This window comes from Lathamus discolor, chromosome 24 (assembly GCF_037157495.1).
Source record: "Lathamus discolor isolate bLatDis1 chromosome 24, bLatDis1.hap1, whole genome shotgun sequence".
Taxonomy (NCBI): Eukaryota; Metazoa; Chordata; class Aves; order Psittaciformes; family Psittacidae; genus Lathamus; species Lathamus discolor.
In genome coordinates, this window is record NC_088907.1 from 1,429,414 (window position 1) to 1,452,003 (window position 22,590).

The following is a 22,590-nucleotide window of genomic DNA, read 5'->3' on the forward strand; positions in this document are numbered from 1 at the left end:
CTCTGTTCATATTTATTTTTAAGGAAAAAGTGTTTGATGAAAAGTATCACTTGAATATAGAGGTTAATGCAAGCATATGAGTGACAGAATCTGCATCTAGAATTGTGTTCTTTACACTGTTATTTTTTCTAGCAGTCTTGTTCTATCCTTTCCCATTAAAATTATTCTGCATTATCATTGTGGTTCTCATTTTCTTTCTTTTCTACTCTTGATCTTCAGATACCTACTGGTGAAATTTAGATGGCAAACATTAAACACAAAACTGTCAGTCCTGCTCACCCATGAAGTGAGGAAACAATCAGCTCTGTCTTGCATTCCTCAGCTCTGGTCACATGCTTATGCACAGACTGTGTCATTTTCACTTGCACATCAGCTTTCACTTTTTTCTCATCCTGTTGAGGATGTGGTTTTGAGAGTTCACGGGTTGATGTATGAGCTGAAAAACAAAAAGTAGATGAAAAGGAATGACACCCAAATTTTCCTTATTATTTAATTCAGTTCAGGAAAAATCTTTAGCTATTCCCTTCTCTGCTCTTCCCTCCCTCCCCAGTTCTAAGCTTTTATTCCTCTAAAATAAAAAATAAAAAAGCCCCAACCAATCTAAATGCAAGCATTGTTGTTTTCGTCCCTAGAAGAATATTACTGCAGTTATGCTTGGGCACCTCTGCTAGTCTTTGCAAGCTAAAAGCCCAGTTTAATAGAAGTGAAATAAAATTCATAGGTAAACTTTTCCCTAAAACTGATATGTGAAAGCTGGCTAAACTTTAATCCCCCATTGCTGGGCTTGTCAGGTCTTGAGAGCTGTTATTGAACGATTTGCTCTCACCTGTGGAGGCAGATGTCCATGAACATCTGGGTGCACACCTTATTCTACAAGCAGCCCATGTGGCCACATCCAGATGCCATTGTTTTCCCAGGCACTTCATCAAAGAGAAAAGGGATTGCAGAAAACTTTACTGCAATGTTAAAACATCATATGAAAACATGCTAAGCAGCCTGGATTCCTGCCAGTCTCCCTGGAAAGCTGCCAGCCTCTAAGAAGACAGTTTACCCATCGGCCTGTTGCAGCCCCCAGGCTTTCACCTTCACAGTGATTTGCTGTCTTCTCAGCTGGCTCATCTGGCCATCTGCAGCCTATACATGCTCCTGCATCCTGTAAATCCTTTTAAAATGAGCCCCTCAAATGTTTGGTGCGTATATATACAATTTTTTCATTTGGCAGGATGGGAACTCCTATAAGTCTTCTAGTTTATCTTGGAGACATTATTATGTGCCCTACTTTATTGATCTAATACGAAGATGTAATTATTATATCTTGGAAGATTAGCTTGTCAACTGGGTCACACCCTAGATAAGCTGGGAGGCAGGTAGAAGATAGAAGCTTTGTTGATTGCCTGGCTCACACAAAAAGTGTTGTGAAAAATGTGGTAATGAGCTCATTGGCAGGGTGGAGCTCTCAGGAACCTGCAGTCCAAAAGACTTTGTCTTGACTCATCCTCTACACCCGAGCCAGTGCAGTAGTTCAATGAGTTTAACAATAATCTACTTGCACAAGGGGATTCAGGAAGTGATTTACACCTTTCATTTTTCAAGAATAATATAGCTTTAAGTGTTCAAAAACCCTGTAGATGAGGCCCTCAGTGACATGATTTAGTACTGGTCTTGGCAGTACTGGGGTAGGTAATGGCTGGACTTGATGATCTTAAAGGTCTTTTCCAAGCTAGTTGATTTTATGATTCTATTTTTCTTGCGAATGAAACAGCTTGCACATGATGATCTGACCTCCAAGAGCTTTGCTGAGGGCTTTTAGAGAAAAGCCATTAGCCTTTAAGCCTAGGAACTTAGAGCTTGATCCCTTTTGGAAAAAATTGTGTGTAACATCCATGCTATGCAACATAGTGCTCTGCTGTCTGAAATGTAGACACACTGTTTGGGTCCATTCAGTGTGTGTTGACACATCACATTTTTAAAGAACCCTCAATATTCTCTACCCATCTGCCTAAGCCATATCTTGAGACATTTTGATTAACGACCCTGCAAAAAAACCCAGTATTTCTGATAATACTGCATCTTTCTAAAAATTTGGTCTTCACTCTTGATCTTTCCTCTTTGCCATAAACTACCCCCCTCAAATGCTGTTCTTCTTACACTGCTTGTTTCAATGCTTTCCGCCCCTATGGCCTCCCAGTTCCTCTACCTTCCCCTGTTTCAGTCACCATAAAGGATGCCACATTTCCTTGTCATCATATCATCCCACATCATCCTCTCACCACTTCTTACAAACCACCTTTCTCTTTACACCTGTATGGCACAATTATCATCTTACTATAGGACAGCTGATTCCCAAAAGCCACCTAACCTGTTTAAGGACACTCTATACATAAGGGTGGATCTAAGACTTAGACACACCTAATTATTATTAGTCTTATTACTTATAACCTGTCATTATAATTCCATATCACACACTATCCAAATTTATGATGGGGTCACGAAGACCAAGACATAGGAGAGACACAAAAGGGGCAGAATGAATCCTTCATGGGATTCTCATTCTGTTTAAATCTCATTTTCAAGTTGTTACATGAGTTATTTGGAACAAGATAGGAGCATGGTAGCATTTGGGGCAGCTTTCTACTCAAGCCGGAGTTCTAGTTTTATTGACCTAAGTTGGAAGAAACAGCACTACAGATACGTGCAGCAGAAAGGGATGTGGCAGCAAAACTCAGATATTTTCTCTGGACAGCAGAATTCTGCTTTCCCTTTTGTGAGAAGACCCTTCTGTCTCCAATCTCACCTGTAAATTCATTTCAGCTTTTTGTACCACCAGATCAATACTTTCTTAGTCTAATAGCCTTAAAAGAACTGAAAGTCAGCTGCTGGTTTTTCTTGCTGAGTTTAATGGGGCTAATTAGGTAATGAACCAGAATGAAGATTTAATTAATAGCTTTAGAATTAATAAATTATTAAATTGGATATTAGTACCACACCCTCTGTGAACCATAAGGTGATACAAGAACATGAAACCACTCTGGCAGTATCAGTACATACCATAAGCACTAACGAAGTATTAAAAGTGGACTATTTAGAAGACTGAAATTTCCAAGGCACTCCATTCTAAGTAATCAAAAACTTGGACTCACAAGCACCCACCTTATTAAAAAGCAGGTCTATAGACGTGTCTACTATACTGGTACTTTAAGAAGGCTGAACTAACCCCCATGCCCCTTCACCACGGTACAAATGTGCTATTCCAGGCTGTCTTTGAATACACAGTTGCTACTCCAATAAATACCCATCACTATGCCCTTCTTGCCTCTAAAAAGCTCTTGGTTCTTAATGAGGTCCTTCACCTCTTTGCAGTAACTCACACACAGAGACAAAGATGCAAGTCTGCTCAAAGTCTGAGCCTTGCAGGGTGAGGTGGAGTGGGACAGGGCTAGGGTTGGCTGATTTATGAAGCAATACAGGATCCTTATCAATGCTGCTACATCAGCCTTTCCCACACCTGCGGACTTCAGATGACCCAGTAGCCCTCCAAATCCTACAATCCTGTTGCTGGTCAAGCAAGATGGGTCTCACCTGGGAAACGTGCTTGGGTGATGGGTATATTGTGTGCAGCCTGAGAGGTATAGATTAGCCAGCTTTTACACAGAGCTAAATTATATACAGATATACAAGCTGTAGTTACACCTGGGGCTGCAATTTCACATACCCTCAGGTTTTGTTCAGGAGAGCAGCACTCATATATTAAATAATATTAGTTCTGTTTTGTTTTTAAGATGAAAGGTGTCCATTAAGATTTCAGCAGTGTAATTATTCCTGAGCTCTGAGCAAATCTCATTTAGTGGCAGGGAAGAATTCTTCAGCTTCAGAATTATTTGTGTGCATAATTATTTAATCACCACCTTTTGTTGCACTGTAGCTAGAAAACATAACCAAACCGATTCAGAAAAGAGGAAACCCATATAATGAGAGCTTCATTTTGCCACAAAATACTTGAAGATGAGACTAGGTATTCAGGATTTAGATGGGAGATGAGTAGACTGAGGTCATTGACTATGAATTTCCCCTAGGATCAGGGTGAATTTTGCTGAAAGTGAGGACTGTGGAAAAGGCAAAAACTAGAAGAAAGGCATCTTAGTTCCAATGGAAACTAAAATACTCAGTTGTGGCTGAACAAGGTCTCCATATCAGTGGGGTTTCTAAACTTCCAAAGCCTTTGAAGGACAACTAGACAGGACTTCAGAGAGACGGCAGAACTGCTCAGTTGATGAAATGCAAGCATTTATTGGAAAGGTGAATGCATGGACAGATCTCCAGGCTCCACCAACCATGTCTGCTGACTGTAAGAGAAATGAGATATGTATTTTCAGACACCCAAGTGTAGCTATCTCAATCTGGAACTGAATCTAACCGCTATGTCTTCCTTTCTCCTGTGGCAGCCACATAGTTACACAAGCAAGGTTCTAAGAAATGGTTACTGGAGGAGATTGTTATAAACAGAAGATAAAACCTGAGACATGATAGTCAGATGTGAGTGTGATTTTAAGAAGAAATGAAGTTCCTTCAATTCTGGGAACTGCTGGAAACATCAGTTTTTCTGGAAAATTAGAAATTTTGTCATCAATCTAGACTCTTTTTCTCATTTTCTTCTATTGTCTTGTGCTCTGCTTGGCCCACAGTCACAAGGTTTCCTATACTTAACCATCTCCAGCAACTCCAAACACAGGCTGCCAACAAAACAACAAGTTATTATTCTTTTTAACAGGATTGGACAAAAGGAATCAAGTAAATGTACTACACAACTAACAATAAATATGAAAGTACAAAACAGATACTGCTATGGTCTGGGCAATATAATAACACTGACTGTACAGACAATGAAAGAGCATACAGTGCTGATCTAGTCTTTCAGTTCCTCATTTCATCTTCAGCCTTGCAATTAGGCATGAAGAAGCACTCAGTAATATCGACCCTCCAGTTTCAGCAGTTTAGGAAATAGGTTTCCAGGTGGCAGCTCTTAGACCACACTGGAAACGTATGTCCAAATGTGGATGTCCAGGATCCAAAGCTGCTCTAAGTTTGCACTCCGGCACAGTAATTCCCATATTTCAGCCTGCACTGTGTTGTTCGTTATTCTCTTACACGCACTATCTGCCTGGAATTGCTGTGATAAAATCTGTGGAAAAATGAAGGTTAAGGATGTTTTGCTACAATCTGTGATAATAATATAGGCAATTTCCTTTCAGACAAGGGAGCTTCCAGACCAATTTAGAAAATTATAGCATAGCAAAGGTGAGAGCAATAGCAATTAAACCAGCTTCCTCTGTAAGATTTAATCTTTGTATGCAAAGTAGCTGGGTAAGGATCAGGCTTGGGATTTCTAAAACAGAAAAATCAATAAAGCCGACAACAACAACAACAACAACAACAGCAACAACAGCATGGTAGAAAAACCATGAGACATCTTTCAGATAATGCTTCAGGATTGCTTTATGTGAGGTGAGCTTAAATCTAAAGCTGTAAACACCAAGCCTCAGATTCCTCAGCCAGGCCAGACTGCCGGTTTATGTATGCAGCTCTATTCGTGAAGCAACAGATTTTTAGGGAAAAATGCAAAATCCTTGATGTTTTTTCTTCCTGTTTTCAGAAGAATTTTGCTTTCACCTGGTGAGGGAGGGTATCTATATCTCTCTCTTTAAAAGATTTCAGTGATGTAAGGCCGCTGACGTCGAGGTGTTGTAAAATGGGATGCTGGACTATTGCCATTTGCTTTCTTGCATTTTGTATCTTACATTTTTAAAAGGATATCTGTAGAGTATGAGGGCTACAGTTTGAGCTTGAAAGCCTGTACCTGCTTTTATGGCTTTCTACCTTATGTAAAACCCGTATTCCACTTCAGTTTGCCAATGAAAATCACCAGTTACAGCAATAAAACTGCAGATGCTCAAGCCAATGTGATTTTCTGCAATGTCAGTTAAGAATCTGTGTTTTGAACAAGTTTTCTTTGGAAAACTTCAAAAACAATGAGATCCTTATTAACTTTTGAAAACTATTTTGTTTGGTAACTCCTTTAATTGCTTCAGCTGTAGATTGCTGTAATTATTAATTAATTCTCATTCCCACAAATTATGTGAGTCATGTTATTCTGTCCAGCTTTTTGTCACATCTCTATTGGCTGTACACATTCCTCTGGTCGTTATATTGATTTCATGGTCATAAAATTTAAATCAAATCATCTGGGTTTTGGGGTTGGTTTGGTTTTTTTAGTTTTGGTTTTGATAATTTGTCACAAAAACACAGATAAGAGGGTTGGGTTTTTTTTCATGTAAATGTGATTATGTGAATCACCTTATCAGCATTTTTGAGGCCTTGTGAATTTATTCTGAGGTTATGGACATGTACTTCAGGTGATATTTCCTCTGGATCCTCTAGTCCACAGGTGATATATATTTTTCCTCTCATATTGGCTTCGAACAAGCATTCTCAGAAAGGAAAAGTCATAGTTATTAATGGGGTTTTGTTGTTTATTCTGAAGGCACTTTGGAAAAGGGTGATTCCTTGGGATGAAGAACTGATGATAGATTGAAAAACCTCTGACACTGCTACTTCTGATTGGGTTATTGTGTCTGTGAATTGTTTTTGTGTCTCTTACTTTCTACTCTGGACATGGTATAGTCATGTAGGAGAACATCTGTCCAAAGGACAGTCCCAAGCAATAAACTGTAGTCCCAAAGCCCCTGAAATGAGTGCACAATGGCCGTGGACACTAATGGCTATTTAATGTAAAAAGGTTTCCTACTTATAAAGAGGAAAAATCCAGAAAGCCACTGATTATTATTACCTGCGATGACAAATTATAATATGGAATCCTCTACTTACTAGCAGCATGCAGTTTATCTATCTCTGAGGTGCCTTCACAGATACTAACAAGTATTTAAGAGAAAACTAACCTCAATTTATTGTGAGATTTTCAGCAAAAAGACAAGATTGTTGAAGCTTGTGCATCATGCCATGTGGGATTAGAACTTATCTAATAATCATAAGCTGTTATCAAAACAGTTGCAATGAAGGCAGGCATCACCAGGGGAAAACATTCTGTTTCACAAGACGTGGAGAACGGTTGCGTAAAGATATCTCCCAATTTCTATTCTCTATGACAGCATATAAAAGTGCTCGTAACTCAGATTTCTGTAGCTGCCTCTGCTGACTTGCTCTTCTTGGTGACTGGGTAAGTTTGATTTAACTGAATCAGTTCATAATTATAGATGTGGATTTATAGGTAGCAGTAATATGAGGTTGTATATCCTATACCCTATTTAAAGACAGGAACTTATTATCTAAAATCATTTTACTTGGGAACTGTAACTTTTAAATAGGGTGGATACAGACATTGCTACGTGTACGGGAGAAAAAGGAAAGGGAGTTCCAAAAATGTAGATAACAGCAATTCCTAGGAATTGAGTATCTATCTATGGAGACAGGATAGCCCAGAAACTACCAGCATAGGGACTGGGACATATCACTGAGACTGACTCCCAGACAAAAATACTTCAAAGGGAATGATGTTAGAAAAGGAAGGAGAGACATTCTTCCCAGAAATCATTTTGGGAATAGACTATGGGGCAGTGGAACACTAGAGAGGGATGGGAGTAGACTTGGAAACCCCTACCCAGTAATTCATCTCACTTGGTTGGTGATATCTGTAATGCATAAGTCCACTTTAGAGTGGAATGGATTGTACCTTAGAAATCATGATTTATTTTTGTTTGTTTTTTTTTTTTCTTTAATTGCCAACTCTTAAATTTTAAGGTGATGAGGCACTGGAACAGGTTGCCCAATGAAGCGGTGAATGCTCCATCTGTGGCAGTTTTCAAGCCCAGGTTGGATGAGGCTTGGAGCAACCTGGTCCAGTGTCAGGTTCCAGCTCCCATGGCCACGACAAGAGGGTTGGAACTAGATGATCTTAAGGTCCTTTCCAACCTAAATCATTCCATGATTCTATGAAGTTTAGTGTAGTTGACTCAGACCCCTGAATCTGCATCTGTTCAGATGAATACCATTCCACATTACTATAACAATTTGCTCTTCCACTCTTTTGACTGTAACTTCACCAGATCAGTGCACTCTCTGCCTTTCAGGTTGGCCTGTTTTCTGCAAAGATGTCTTCCTACGGACAGATGATTAGCTCCCGCTGTGCTGAGCCATGTGAAGTAACATGCCCACAACCATACGTCAACTGTTGGAATGAACCTTGTGTCAGCTCATGTGGAGACTCAAGAGCAATCGTGTATGCGCCGCCCGTTGTCGTGACTTTCCCAGGACCCATTATAAGCTCCTGCCCTCAGGAAAGTTTTGTGGGAACTGCTATTCCTGAAATTGAGGGTCAGAGTGGCTCTGGAGGTGGAGGAATAGGTTCTGGAGGTGGAATTGGCTCTGGAGGTGGAGGAATAGGTTCTGGAGGTGGAATTGGCTCTGGAGGTGGAGGAATAGGCTCTGGTGGTTCCTGTGGTGGAGGCAGCTCCTACGGGATGGGCTCTCATGGTTCAGGTGGTTCTTGTGGTGGCATAGGAGGGGGCTCATATGGGGGGGAGGGCTCATGTGGTGGTGGACTCTCCCGTTTGGGAAACTTTTACCGAAACTCATATTTTTCAGGGTATGGTAGATACTATTCCCCCTTTTTTTCCAGAGGGTATTATAGGTATCGCTATGGAAATTATGGGCCATTTTAAATCTTTAAGGAAGATTAATGACTGGAGAAATAGTATAATACAAACTAGTAGCTGACATATAGATCTGGAAATCAGACATGCCAAGCAGCCTCTGCTCCAGCCTATGTCAGAGGAGCTGGGGTCGCTTGGGATCTCATTGCGCTTTAGCTAAGGCTTATGGTCCCAATGTTGCCTCACTTTGTCATTTGCTCATGTTCTGTTTTGTTCTTTCTGAACCTGAAGAGGGTAAACCAAGTAATGGAATTTGACTGTAAAAGAGTCCAGATGAAAGAAGAACACCTTGTGAGCCCTGTGCTCCTCTGAATGATTGATTGTTTGTAGCCCTTGTTTGAAATGGAAATTACATTCTTTGTCTCTTCCTTGCCTCATTCTGCAAGAATGTATTCCAGTCTTTGTTTGTATTAAAGCCCTGTTGCATCATAGCACCATCTTCTGTCTTTTATTTCACTGTAGTTTCATAATTGCAAATTAGTCTGAACAAAGTTAACTTTGTGTATCAATTCTTATACATTAATTGAGGACTATCATCAGAAAAGAATTCTTCTGTATGACCCCCATAATTTGCCAGAAATCTTTCAATAAAGTGTTTTTTTCCCTTCTGATATATACTATGATAATAGAACAAAATCATAGTTCTGTTCTATTCAATCTCCATCTCTGGAGTTGATCTGGTACAGTTCCCTCTCAAAACCAAGGTAACTTCGAAGCTAGGTCAGTTACTCGGGGACATTACCAGTCTTTCCTTGAACATCCCAAAGGAAATTGTTTTAACCCTCAGCAGCAGTTGAAATTACTAGTTGGGCTCTGATTCTATCAGAAGGCAAAGATGTGCTCTGATTTATCTGATCTTGATGGTAAAATTTATTACAGACTGCAAAGGCAAATGAGTTAGCCTAGATCTGGGTACTGTGGGGAGGCAGAGCCAAAAGGAATGGGAAGAAGTTATCTGTATGCAGTTGAGAATCAGACTACAAGTCTTGCACTCCATGATGTGCCTTGATGCTGGGAAATTCACCCCAGCAGCTGTATCAATGTTTCTCTTTAGGAGCCATTTCCATTGTGCTGCTGCTCATGAAAAGAGAGGGCTCCTGCGTGGGCTGAGCAAGTGCTGCTGTGCCAAGCACAACACTAATTTCCTTCCTTTGATTGTATTAATCCTTGTGGTTTGTTAACTTAATTGAAGCATTTATGCAGTAAATGATCTGAGGTATTTAGTATCACCATGGGCTCCCTCAGGCAACAGCTACATGCTCTCTCAAATTAATCACAAAGTGCCTCATGTACAATCATTGCCAGAACTGTCCAAGAAATAGATTCTTCCACCAGAATTTTGCATCTGGTTTTAAATTGTTGGGGTTTTCACTAATATCTTGTGCACGTTAGGTAATATGTCTGCAAGCCTTTTGGTGAAATTGGAATTTGAACCATAAAATCTTCAAATAGCTCTACTCATATATGTGGGTTAATGCAGCAATGGACTGCACCATAACATTAACTGAATATTGCTTGAATTATATCACCCAGAGGTAATGGCATTACTTTACAAGACAAGTATCAGGCAAAGCAATGATGATGTTCTGCTAGTTGGACTATAATCCACAGACTTAAGTAATACTATATATTTTAACATTAAAGGGCAAAATTGCTCTTATTTGGGTATAAATCCTTTCTTCTAGTGCAGAATTGATATTCTTAGCTGCTTGAAGACACTTGGAGAGATGTGTGTGTACACACTGGGGTCCCAAAGTACCAAAGGAGTTACTTAGCTATTGTGACTCCAGTTCTAGTCTAGGTTTAGGAACACCAGATTTTGCTCTAGCATGCTGCAGAAAAGATTGTGGCAGCAATGCCCTAGCAATTTTCACTCTCATTACTCAATGTTTCACTCCTCAGCCTATTGAGTAAGAATTATGTGGGGGTGTAACTCTCCTTTGTAAACTGTGAGGCATCACCTTCACTGAAGCCACCTGTGTGGCAGTTCATATAGACATTCCTGGCTCTGCCTCAGAATTGCTGACTCTGATCCTCTTAGTACTGGGCAAGTGCAATACTGGGCATGAAGCTGAATGTAGGCACAACTACCACTCATCCTCTGCAAACCACATTACCCAAAATGTTCTCATATTAAAATGAGTACTTGGGAATGACTCCTTCCAGGCTCAGCCACTAAAATAAGTATAAATACTTCTGTACACAGAAAGAACAGTGAGATAGATGCTTTCATGCACCCAGTCATCAGGGTATTAAATTCTACTTCCCTTTATATACATGGAGATCTACCTGCTATTTTGATTCCCACTGAGTTCAATTTGACTAAAACTAGTTTGTAAACCAAAATGAAAGAAAACGAAAACCAGAAAGCTAGTAATATGGTTCAACAAGACTTTTAATATGACATGCAGTGCTACAGAATAGAATGGCGCAGTTCACTAATGATCTACTCCATAGTCCAAAGGCAGCCAAGCCATCCATGTTGATGATAAAAGGCACTGCACATTACAAGGAAAAGCTGAAGTCGTTGCAGTGAAGTCCCACTTGCAAATTCTGAAGCATTCCCATTCCACCAGAAAGGACATAGTACAAGAGTAGTAAGAATTTAAAGAGAGAAGCCATCATCTGAAATTACTATTGATAGAAGATGAAGCATAGCATGGAAGAAATAGGTGTGGGCCCAGTTTTCAGAGGCACTGAGCAAGGGTGGCTCCCGTTGATGCAATGGGCTTTCGCCATCTCTGAAAGCCAGCCCCGGATGCAGATCTGGATCTTGTGTTTTCTCCTTTTAAGCTGTTGTGCAGGTGTTCAGGCTGCCTTAGAATGAGCCACAGTTTCCAAAGCGGGATCCACGGCTGCTGATGTAGGACCTCCTGCTGTAACAACCCTCCATCCCAGAGGAACCTCCATACCCAAAGGAGCCCCTCATCCCTGACATACCTCCATACCCAAAGGAACCCCCTGTTCCTGACATGCACCCAGAACCAAAGGAGCCCCTTGATCCAAAGGAACCCCCCATCCCTGAGGAGCCTCCATACCCAAAGGAGCTTCCAAAGGAACCTCCCATCCCTGACATGCCCCCAGAACCAATGGAGCCCCCCATCTCATAGGACTCATCAGAGCTATTTTGGGTCAAAGCACCATAGGCCTGGGGAAATGGTGTTCCCACAATGCTGTCCTGAGAGCAGCTGTTGAGAGTCGGGCCTGGGAACGTGAGGACGACCGGTGGGGCATACACCACGGCTCTGGAGTCTCCACATGATGTCACACAGGGCTCAAGGTTTCTGCTGTAGGCACATGGCTGTGGGCATGCCATCTCACAGGCAGCCAAGCATTCAGAGGTACCGTTGTTCATCATAATTCTTGGAGAACGGAGGTGAAGCTGGGAAAGACAACATGCAGTCAGGAAACTGTCACAGTCAGGTGCCAACAGGTTCTCAGTATGAGCACCTTGTCCTTCTCCTCCATCTGATAATCAACACTCAGTTCAACCCTCCATCACAGACTCCATTTTCCCTGCTATTTCCTTCCTGATTAACCCCTTTCAGGGTTTCTCTGTTCTTCTTTCTTTGTGTACCATCTATACCCCTTACTATTCTGAATCTCAAATAATATTGCTTTTTCCTCTGGGAGTAGATTACCTGAGCCTTATACAATTACTTGTTCAAGAAAGTACCATTCATTCTCTTTTCAAAGCAGATCTACAGGAAGATTTGTCTGTAACTTCAGAAAATCATAGAATCATAGAATCATAGAATGGTTAGGGTTGGAAAGGACCTCAAGATCATCTAGTTCCAACCCCCCTGCCATGGACAGGGACACCAGATCTCCAAATCTCCAGAGAAAAGTAACAGAGTCTTCCTTGCTCTATTCTTCCCTTTCCTTAGCTTTTCAAAGAATTCTTGCTAAATCTGTTCTTCCTTTTACCTTGACTTTTCAAAAGATTGCTAGTTTTTTGCAAGATAAAAAAGAAGTTTTAAGTATTGTATTGCTACAAAGACATGCAATGAAGTTGGACTTACCCTGTTGCTTTGGAGGAGTAAGTTAGTGGAGCTGGAAGAATAGAAGATTTCTGGGTTCGCTACCCTTTTATACACTTTCTTAGGCAATAGGAAAGCTATGAGGTCACCCATTGTTCACTAAATTCTTGTCACTTACCAAGAAAAAGATACTCTTCTAAGCCTTGTAATTGTTTTAATTTCAATTCGCAATTAGTGATCCCTACTTTGAGTGACATACATCCAACACCCAGCAGTTTCCTTTTGTCTCAAACTTAGTGGAAAAATCTTCTTGGCATCATTCTGGTTTCAACCAAAACAGGAGTTGATCTCTCTGATTACTTCTTCATAATGGCTTTAAGAAAGGTGGATTACTGGTGCGTCAGTCCCAGTATATTTGTAAGCCTTAGGTTTAGGTATAATATCTCCCAAATGGAATTGTCCAACCCCACCTTGGATTGGGGGGTCAGCATTCTTTGCAGCCCCACCTGTACCTATTGACCAAATGGATGATACAGCACCATGACAGAATGAGGCCTCAAATTATTCTTGAGCACTGGGCAGGACAAGGCCCTGCAAGAAGTGTTTCAAAACACAGGTAACTGGGATTGAAGTGACACATGGCACCTCCTTGAAGCTCTGAGCCCTCTGAGTAATTTTATCCATGTGTCAAAATTCATTCTGGGATGCTACGCATAGGACCTTGTGATGAGAATGGCAGTGGGGCCACTTCAAGGGCATACCCAAACATCACCAGGTCTTTTTACTCCATGGTGGATCTCAAACCTAGAAGTGAGGTTGAACTTCAAAATTATCTCCTGTTCCTCAGCATCAGAGTCAGGCCATTCTTGAAAGCAGACTTGTAGGGTAGGATCTTTTGGGTGTCCCTTTTTGGGGGCTAAAAAATCGTAAGGAGTACTCAATAAAGTGTAGTCAGCAAAATAATATTCAATAGAAATTTGGCTGTATAATTTCAACACAACAGAAAGCCCAAGTTTATTATATGAGAGTCACATTGTGTAGGTCTGTGGATGATTTATTAATTAGAATCTATGAAAATAATTACAGTTATTAGAGGAGTCACCCAGGAAAGAAACCCCATTGTTTGGTAAGGGTGAGAGATTTTATGATATGCTTCACATCCCTAGAGTTGCCTGCAAAAAGGTATAAAAGCAGAAACATCTCAGGAGTCTCCTAAAACCTTCTCCTGACTTACCCATCTTGGTGCTTTAGGTGAGTATGATTTAAGCTGATAATTTTGAATCCGCCATGTCTCTGTAGTGATAGTTTTAAATGAAGACTCTTTCTTGTGTCTGTATTTGTGATTTTAGCAGAAAGGTAAGATGTTGCAGTGAGATCTTACTTTTCATAGGAGACTCACTGCAGCATTTGTAGACAGTGGTAGTTGCAGAGATTTGTAGACTCTCTATGTATTGAGAGATAGAATTTTAAGAGTTACTTTATTTTTATTTATGTCTTCTAAAACTTTAAGGACAAATATAAAGCTAAACCCTACTGAATTGTCCCTGCCCATGGCAGGGGGGTTGGAACTAGATGATCTTAAGGTCCTTTCCAACCCTAACCATTCTAAGATTTTATGGATAAACAAAGGTGTAGGCATCCTCCACAGTGGGGAAGAAGGGGGGGGAAACAAGATCATAGGACAGGAGGTCTGGAGGGAAAAATAGGAAGCATGAAAAAGGTTCTACCTGCCCACCTACCCCAGTTGCTGTCACGTGTGTGTGGGGCAGTGCTTGGCACCTGACTGTGATGGTTTCCTGACTACATGTTGTCTTTCCCAGCTTCACCTCAAACTCTGAGAACAATGTCCTGCAACATCAGCTCCCGGTGCTTGCCTGCCTGTGAGGTGACGTGCCCACAGCCATGTGCCTACAGCAGCAGCCTTGGGCCCTGTGTGCTATCATGTGGGGACTCCAGGGCTGTGGTGTATGCCCCACCTGTTGTCCTCACGTTCCCTGGCCCAATTCTCAATAGCTGCCCCCAGGAAAGCACTGTGGGAGCATCGTTTCCCCAGCCCTATGGTGCTTTGACCTCTGGGAGCTCCTATGGGATGGGGAGTTCCATTGGTTCTGGGAGCACGTCAGGGAACTGGGGTTCCTATGGATCTGGGGGCTCCTTTGGTTCCGGGGGCTCCTTTGGTTCCGGGGGCATGTCAGGAATAGGGGGTTCCTTTGGATCTGGAGGTTCCTCTGGGATGGGGGGTTGTTACAGCAGAAGGTCCTACATCAGCAGCCGTGGATCCCGCTTTGGAAACTGTGGCTCATTCTAAGGCAGCCTGAACACCTGCACAACAGCTTAAAAGGAGAAAACACAAGATCCAGATCTGCATCTGGGGCTGGCTTTCAGAGATGGCGAAAGGCCATTGCATCAACGGGAGCCACCGTTGCTCAGTACCACTGAATACTTGGCCCACACCTTTTTCTTGTACTTTTTACTTTGTCTATTATTAATGTCAGCTTCTGTCAATCACCTCACAATACTAGATCCCCATTTTCATTGTGTCAGTGTAAGAAAAGAAAATAATTTGAAAGGCCTGACGCAGAGATTGTCAATGAAACTCTGACAGGAGAAGAACAACTGGTGGAAAATGGACTCTTAGTAGGCAGTGAACGCTGTGCCCTTCCCTGGAACTGAGGAAGTGTCTACTTTGTGTTGTGCGTCATCTCATTCTGCAATGTATCCCATTTCCTGTTTGCATTAAAATCCTCCTGCATCATCAAATTTTGTTCAGCTTTTCTTTGTCCACAAGACCATTTTGGTCCCATCCTTTCCACTAGGTCATTAAGCTTCCTAGAGCTGCTTGCATAGCCTGTGAGCAACAATTATATGCTTTGATGGTAATATAATAGTAATTGCTTAAGTAATAAAGGTGTTGTGAAAAGGATGGTTGAATGAAGCATTTAAAATGTAAGCACATGAAATAGTTCAGCCTTGCTTCTTCGAGGGGCACAGAGCTTTCTGGAGCTGATGACTCAATTCTTTGTGCTGGTGTATGAACAGATAACAAACAGAACTTGCCAGGCAACCCTCAGATAGATCATTTTTCATCAGTGCAGCTGTTCTATTTCACGTCAAATGAGGGAGATGAGATTTTAAGTGCCACACGTACAAGACCTTTTCAAAAGAGGTCAGGCTGCTCAATATTATCATTCTCTGGTGGATGGGAAAAAGTGTAAGGGATGAGACATGGTCAGCTGAAGAATAGAAATTCAGGTTTATTTTGCACTCTGTGGTATAGCACAACTCTTCTCTTCTGAAGGAGTCTATTCATCCATTCTGTCAACATGTTCTGTTTAGAATCAATTTTTAGGAATTATCATGGGTCTCTGGAAATGTCTGAGGTTTAGGGAACTTAAAAGTTTTATCAAGACTGCCTAAAGAATGCAATCCAATATAAAAATGCATTTCTTTGGGGATTGAAGATCAACCAAATAACTACTTGATTTCAGAGATTTTTCAGCTTGAACTGGCAGTGTTAAACACCTGGTAACATTTAGGAATTTCTTTTGACTGTGGTCCCATCAAAAGGCTGCATTTATACGGCGGTTTAATGTGTTTTCATATGACTGGGGTTGACAAGAGAGTTCAGGAGTGGTGAGTGACATGAAACCAGAAATAATACCTTATGGTGTTGCATTCCGTAGCTATCAGTGGGAGCAGAAATGCAAAGAGTGAAATGGGTGAGACTTCAAGAGAAGTCTACTGAATCACAGAATCACAGAATCACAGAATCCCAAGGGTTGGAAGGGACCTCAAAAGATCATCTAGTCCAACCCCCCCGCAAGAGCAGGGTAACCTACAGTACATCACACAGGAACTTGTCCAGGCGGGCCTTGAATATCTCCAGTGTAGGAGACTCCACAACCCCCCTGGGCAACCTGTTCCAGTGCTCTGTCACTCTTACAGTAAAGAAGTTCTTCCTGATGTTAACGTGGAACTTCCTATGCTCCAGTTTACACCCATTGCCCCTTGTCCTATCACTGGATATCACTGAAAAAAGCCTAGCTCCATCATCCTGACACCTACCCTTTACATATTTGTAAACATTGATGAGGTCACCCCTCAGTCTCCTCCAAGCTAAAGAGACCCAGCTCCCTCAGCCTCTCCTCATAAGGGAGATGTTCCACTCCCTTAATGCTAAAGATGTGTTAAAATCTGGCTCTATTCCATTTGTTATTACTCGAAAAACACATGAAGGAGATCAGGAACCAAAGACTTTGGCTTGAATACTTTGGCTTGAGCTACATGATCATTTATGTTTGGAAAGTCAAGAAGGATGAACTGAAACACAAGGACCATTAGCAGAGCCAGAACACAGAATCTCCTTGTCATAGTTTCCTTGTGCCACTTTGGAAACCTTTTCTATTTGTGAAAACTAAGGTGAAAATGACAATAAGGTGGAAAATAAAAAGGATTTAGAGGATTCAGATGCAATGAAGCAACTGCTTAGATTCCTGTGTTGCTTAGTTTCCAGTGTTTAAAGAAGTTAAGTAATCTTAATCTGTGATTTATATAAGCAGGCAAGAAACTCATCAGCTCCAAGCGAAACATTAATATGACTCAAGAAGCAGGCTTAATTTGAAAACAATTAGATAATTTAATTGCAATCTTATGTAGCTCCACAGCTAGGAGGAAAAATAATCCCACATAGCCAGGAATACCCATTCAGGAACACAAACCCTGAAATGTGTCACAGGATGCCACTTTTTCTATTGCTCCAAATTCCCTGTTAAAGGGACCTGACAGTCTCTTAAAGACTTCAGAAAGAAAGTTTGCATCTGTCAGCTGGCTTCATGGCAACGCTGTTTCATAATCTATGTGGGATGTAGGTGAAAAGGTGAGGAAAAAAAACATTAGGCCAATGTAGTGATGCAACAAAGTTTTAATGACAGGGAAGCACAGAGTACATTTGGTGAAGACAGTCACGCAGGGCTTCTGGAAGCAGCTCCACACGCGCCAGCACAGTCGATCGCTTGGACATCACCGGGTTGCAGGGTCTCTTGTGAGGTTTGCTCAGCCCACGCCTGCTGCAATGGGACACGCTGCCCCTTCAGAAGTAACCGGAGCCACAGCTTCCCCCACCAAACCTCCTGTAGCTCCCACCGCTCTGACAGCTGCCCCCACCAAAGGAACGGCCACCTCCAAAGGAGCCCCCACCATAGGAGCTGCCTCCTCCACAGGAGCCCCCAAAGCCCCCACCATAGGAGCTGGAGCCAAAGGATCTCCCACCTCTGCCAAATGACCTGCTTCCTCCATAGGAGCCCCCAGAGCCAAATGAACTACCCCCTCCATACGAGCCCCCCATTCCAAAGGAACTGCCACCACCATATGAACCACCTAATGAACTGCTTCCTCCATACGAACCCCCAGCACCATATGAGCCCCCTGATTCAATAGGGCCCATTCCGCCTGAAAAGCCCCCAATGGAAGATGGGAAGGAGCTGCCCACGATGCTCTCCTGAGGGCAGGAGCTGAGGATGGGGCCTGGGAAGGTGATGACCACGGGTGGTGCGTAGACCACGGCACGGGAGTCCCCACAGGAGGCGACGCAGGGCTGGCTGCTCCAGGAGTTGGCACATGGCTCTGGGCAGGTCACATCACAGGGTGAGGAGCAACCACTGCTCATGAGATATCCTCCCGAAGACATCTTTTGTGATGTAGGTACACCTGCAGTGGGAGATAAAGCACACGTGCAATGCCCAAATGCCAGTGGGAAAAAAGCTTATTCTGATGTCTTTCATGAGCATGAAAAAAGATGGGTGGAAAAAGAGTTTTTTGAAACATTCTGGTGTATCCTTTACACATTTCTCTGGACATGGATGAATCAACACCTGCTACTTCCCAAAGTACTTTCTGCTGCTCTAGAAATCCTAGTAATCATGGATAGCAAAGCCAAACTCCATTTGTCTCTGTAAGCAGCTCTTTTTCAAGATTCTGTTGGATTATCATATAATCCAACAGTTCTGGAGATAACTGACAATATTAAATTGATCTAAGTACCTGTGAAAATCCAATCTTTTAATGTATCAACTGTCTCTGCAAAGACATGCGTTTAAATTAACATAAAAATTATGTATCTCCAAAGGCAAACAGCATTGTTTAACATCACACTTCTGCAGAAGACTAAGACCTCAGTTACATACTGAAATTATTTCCCTAATGGTTCATATAGCGAACGAATGAGATCCAACTCACCAGGTCTGGAGAAGTGTAGATGAAGAGCTGTTGCTGATGAAACTGAAGTGTTCAGAGTGCTCTTATATACCTCTTCAGACCACCAGTGGGATGTGAGACATGCTTTGTGCAAGACCTTCCTACGCATTACCAAACTATGTTTTGCTGTATGGATTATTCCTTTAATTGTTCTAATTGTTCCTTTAAGTGATGCGGTCACAACTTTATTCTTAATTCCAAGTCACGTTACAATCATTGCACACCTCGTGTTGAATTTTATACTCCAGTTCTGACAAAGTCATCTAGAAGCTGATATTGCTCCTGTCCCTCACTGGAGTTGAAGCTGGAATGAGTATAGATGCATGTGAGGGTTATTTGGAGCTGGTAAATAGGTTTTGTACATGGTATTCTACTTCTTCAAAATCTGAATTGCAAATAGTTGGGTGGTTAAAAGAAGTGCTACCGCTTGCTGAAATGCGAGAATCATCAGCAGTGCCCAGGGCTCTTCATGTGAACTGAAATTTCTCAATGCAAGTATAGGAAACTGGGAAGATACATTAACTGAGGAGTTAACAAAGAATTGCTGACTGGCAAAACTGTCATATCAATGGCTGCCCACTAATGCCTGACAGGACTCGTTCGTATTCTGATGCAAGACCTTAACCATATGCGTTCCCTGGGCTCTATTTTGTAATTGGGCTTGAAAACACCAGAAATCTGGTGATATAAATGATATAAACATTATAATGATACAAACATTAAACACAGAATGATAAGTGGAAGAAACTGAAAACCCAGCCATTTTGATTCAGATAGGCAGCAGTTGCTTTCCTCCCGCAGATACAGCTGAGAGTTAAAATCTAGATTTTAGTTCACTTACAAAACCTGTAAGTTGGGTGGTTTATGTTAGTGATCTACATGGTGGGTTTTTGTTTTGTTGTATTGGAACCACACAAAAATATGGATCACATCTAATATTCTCACTGTTTCTGGTTATTGATGAAAGAAATTTTGCTTAGAGATATCTTTTACTATTTATGCATTTGTTCCTCTGTCTTCTAATATATGAGGCTTTTAAGTACTAGTTTAGGAATACTGCTATGGCTTTCTTGGAAAAAAAAATAGCCTTTGCCCTTCTTAACATGCTTTTGTTCTGTTTAAGATTGAATCATCTTTATACATTCCGTATGCATCCATTCTGCATTTAAAGACTACTTTTTCTCAAATGATGTCTCCTGAACAACAGGAATGTGTCTGGATAGAATACCACAGCTCTCCTGAAAGATGGGAAAAGGAGAAGGATGACAATAAAATTACTCCATGTTCTCACATGGTGCTTCCTTGTACTTACTGGGATGACAGTGGGCATTTGGTTAAGGACTTCTGTAAGCAGCTGCTTAGGTGGATATTAAACAGGTAGAAAAAATGACCCTTCACATCTGAGGAATTAAAAAGACTCAATTTGTAGTTTTTCCATCTTTGTGCAATTCTAATTTTAAATGGAATCTTCTGCAGAAAAGAAAATATTTTTCCTGACAAAGCCAAACTGATATTTTTACCTTTTTTAAGTGAAAGACCGATGCTTTTGCCTTGCTAAGCAAATGGAGCTCAGTTCAATACAATTGCAATTCAAATGAGGTCAGGACATGACAGTAGTCATAAAATGGATGTTAAAACTATTTAAGGATTACGGTAAGACAAAGGGTGTGTTGCGCTATTGGATGATGTGCAGCTGATTTATTAATCATTATCAGTTATCAAAACAATTATTACAATTAGAAGTAGCTTATACAGCAAAAAGTTTTGCTGGCTAACTATTATGTTCCATGTACAAAACTGTGTTTCATATCCTGGTAGCAGTCTGAAGTGGTGTATAAAAGCACTGCATTCCCTCCACGGTCAGCAACAACTTCTCAGTCTGGTTTGCGCTGTGAACCTGGTAGGTACTTTTCCTTTTAATTCCTTTAAACTAACTGGGATATTGCTATCAGTGTTTAACTTGGGGATGAATTCTATGTCAATATCTGCTATGATCACCAATATCAGTTTTGTTTTATTCCTTAAGCAGATAGGAGGTTTTTGCAACCATTCAGCAGTAACTGCTGGTAGATTCAGGTGTTAAAATGTGAGGCTGTGTTCTTCCTAACCACAAAAGGAAAGTGTCAATTAAATCCTGTTAATTTGATGTGGAGGTTATGACTTAACAATTTATAGCTTGGCATTTATTAAAATACGTTGTATACACACACATGCATGTATACGACAAAAGCCCCACTGTTGATTTCTGTTTATAACTACAGGGTCTGTCAGACCTGTTTCCAAAAGAACCCAGTAGCTGGGATGAAGAAATTAGTGATTTATCCTTAACAGAACTAGAGGTTAGTGGTGGAGGGCAAGATACACTCACAGAATAAAGACAGGCTAAAGGCACTTTAGAAAGGAATATTCCTTATTGACAGCTACAGTGGACAGTGAGAGAAGTAGTATTTGTGTTTATAGTATTTAGCTTTAAAAATAGCAAAGTTTGGTATTTCAAACTGGAGTAAAGCCAGATATGTCTACAGGAGTAGTTGTCATAAGAAAGTAATTCCTTCTATCAGGAAGAAAACAGCTTCTATCATCATGGTAGCCGTTTAAAGGCACAGACCACGTACATTTTACTTTTCCTCCTTAACCTGTGCTGCAGGTGTACCTACATCACAAAAGATGTCTTCAGGAGGACAGCTTGTGAGCAGTGGTTGCTCCTCACCCTGTGATGTGACCTGCCCAGAGCCATGTGCCAACTCCTGGAGCAGCCAGCCCTGCGTCGCCTCCTGTGGGGACTCCCGTGCCGTGGTCTACGCACCACCCGTGGTCATCACCTTCCCAGGCCCCATCCTCAGCTCCTGCCCTCAGGAGAGCATCGTGGGCAGCTCCTTCCCATCTTCCATTGGGGGCTTTTCAGGCGGAATGGGCCCTATTGAATCAGGGGGCTCATATGGTGCTGGGGGTTCGTATGGAGGAAGCAGTTCATTGGGTGGTTCATATGGTGGTGGCAGTTCCTTTGGAATGGGGGGCTCGTATGGAGGGGGTAGTTCATTTGGCTCTGGGGGCTCCTATGGAGGAAGCAGGTCATTTGGCAGAGGTGGGAGATCCTTTGGCTCCAGCTCCTATGGTGGGGGCTTTGGGGGCTCCTGTGGAGGAGGCAGCTCCTATGGTGGGGGCTCCTTTGGAGGTGGCCGTTCCTTTGGTGGGGGCAGCTGTCAGAGCGGTGGGAGCTACAGGAGGTTTGGTGGGGGAAGCTGTGGCTCCGGTTACTTCTGAAGGGGCAGCGTGTCCCATTGCAGCAGGCGTGGGCTGAGCAAACCTCACAAGAGACCCTGCAACCCGGTGATGTCCAAGCGATCGACTGTGCTGGCGCGTGTGGAGCTGCTTCCAGAAGCCCTGCGTGACTGTCTTCACCAAATGTACCCTGTGCTTCCCTGTCATTAAAACTTCGTAGCATTTAACTCAACTGTCTTTTTAGTCTTTTTTTTTTTTTTTTTGTGGGGTTTTTGTTGTTGTTGTTGTTGTTGTTGTTTGGGTTTTTTTTGTACTGTAATTCATGTTTTCATGAATTTAAATATTTTGGGTAATTCAGCAATGGCCCTGAGAAGTCTGTGAGTGTCCTGAATGAGAATCCAGCCTTCCTATTA

The 22,590-nt window shown here is 41.8% G+C and overlaps 3 protein-coding genes across 3 annotated transcripts; 2 read left to right on the forward strand and 1 right to left on the reverse strand.

Moving 5' to 3' along the window:
* The first annotated feature begins 8,162 nt into the window (after positions 1-8,162).
* Positions 8,163-8,732, forward strand: LOC136004125 (beta-keratin-related protein-like). Its single transcript, XM_065660328.1, has 2 exons — positions 8,163-8,403; positions 8,443-8,732. The coding sequence occupies exons 1-2, from the start codon at positions 8,163-8,165 to the stop codon at positions 8,730-8,732; spliced, it is 531 nt and encodes a 176-aa protein (XP_065516400.1).
* A 9,060-nt stretch (positions 8,733-17,792) lies between these two features.
* LOC136003849 (scale keratin-like) lies at positions 17,793-18,389 on the reverse strand. The gene has a single exon (XM_065659827.1). It carries the CDS (start codon positions 18,387-18,389, stop codon positions 17,793-17,795), a length of 597 nt encoding a protein of 198 aa, XP_065515899.1.
* Positions 18,390-21,607: 3,218 nt separating this feature from the next.
* Positions 21,608-22,219, forward strand: LOC136003850 (feather beta keratin-like). The gene is made up of 2 exons (XM_065659828.1): positions 21,608-21,846; positions 21,949-22,219. The coding sequence occupies exons 1-2, from the start codon at positions 21,623-21,625 to the stop codon at positions 22,217-22,219; spliced, it is 495 nt and encodes a 164-aa protein (XP_065515900.1). The 5' UTR covers positions 21,608-21,622.
* Positions 22,220-22,590: the final 371 nt, after the last annotated feature.

Coding starts and splice junctions, on each gene's coding strand:
- LOC136003850 (XM_065659828.1), top strand. CDS start 21,623: ATGTCTTCAGGAGGACAGCTTGTGAGCAGTGGTTGCTCCTCACCCTGT. Junction 21,847..21,948: donor AGCTCCTTCCCATCTTCCAT/TGGGGGCTTTTC, acceptor TTCATATGGTGG/TGGCAGTTCCTTTGGAATGG.
- LOC136004125 (XM_065660328.1), top strand. CDS start 8,163: ATGTCTTCCTACGGACAGATGATTAGCTCCCGCTGTGCTGAGCCATGT. Junction 8,404..8,442: donor GGGTCAGAGTGGCTCTGGAG/GTGGAGGAATAG, acceptor TTGGCTCTGGAG/GTGGAGGAATAGGTTCTGGA.
- LOC136003849 (XM_065659827.1), bottom strand. CDS start 18,389: ATGTCTTCGGGAGGATATCTCATGAGCAGTGGTTGCTCCTCACCCTGT.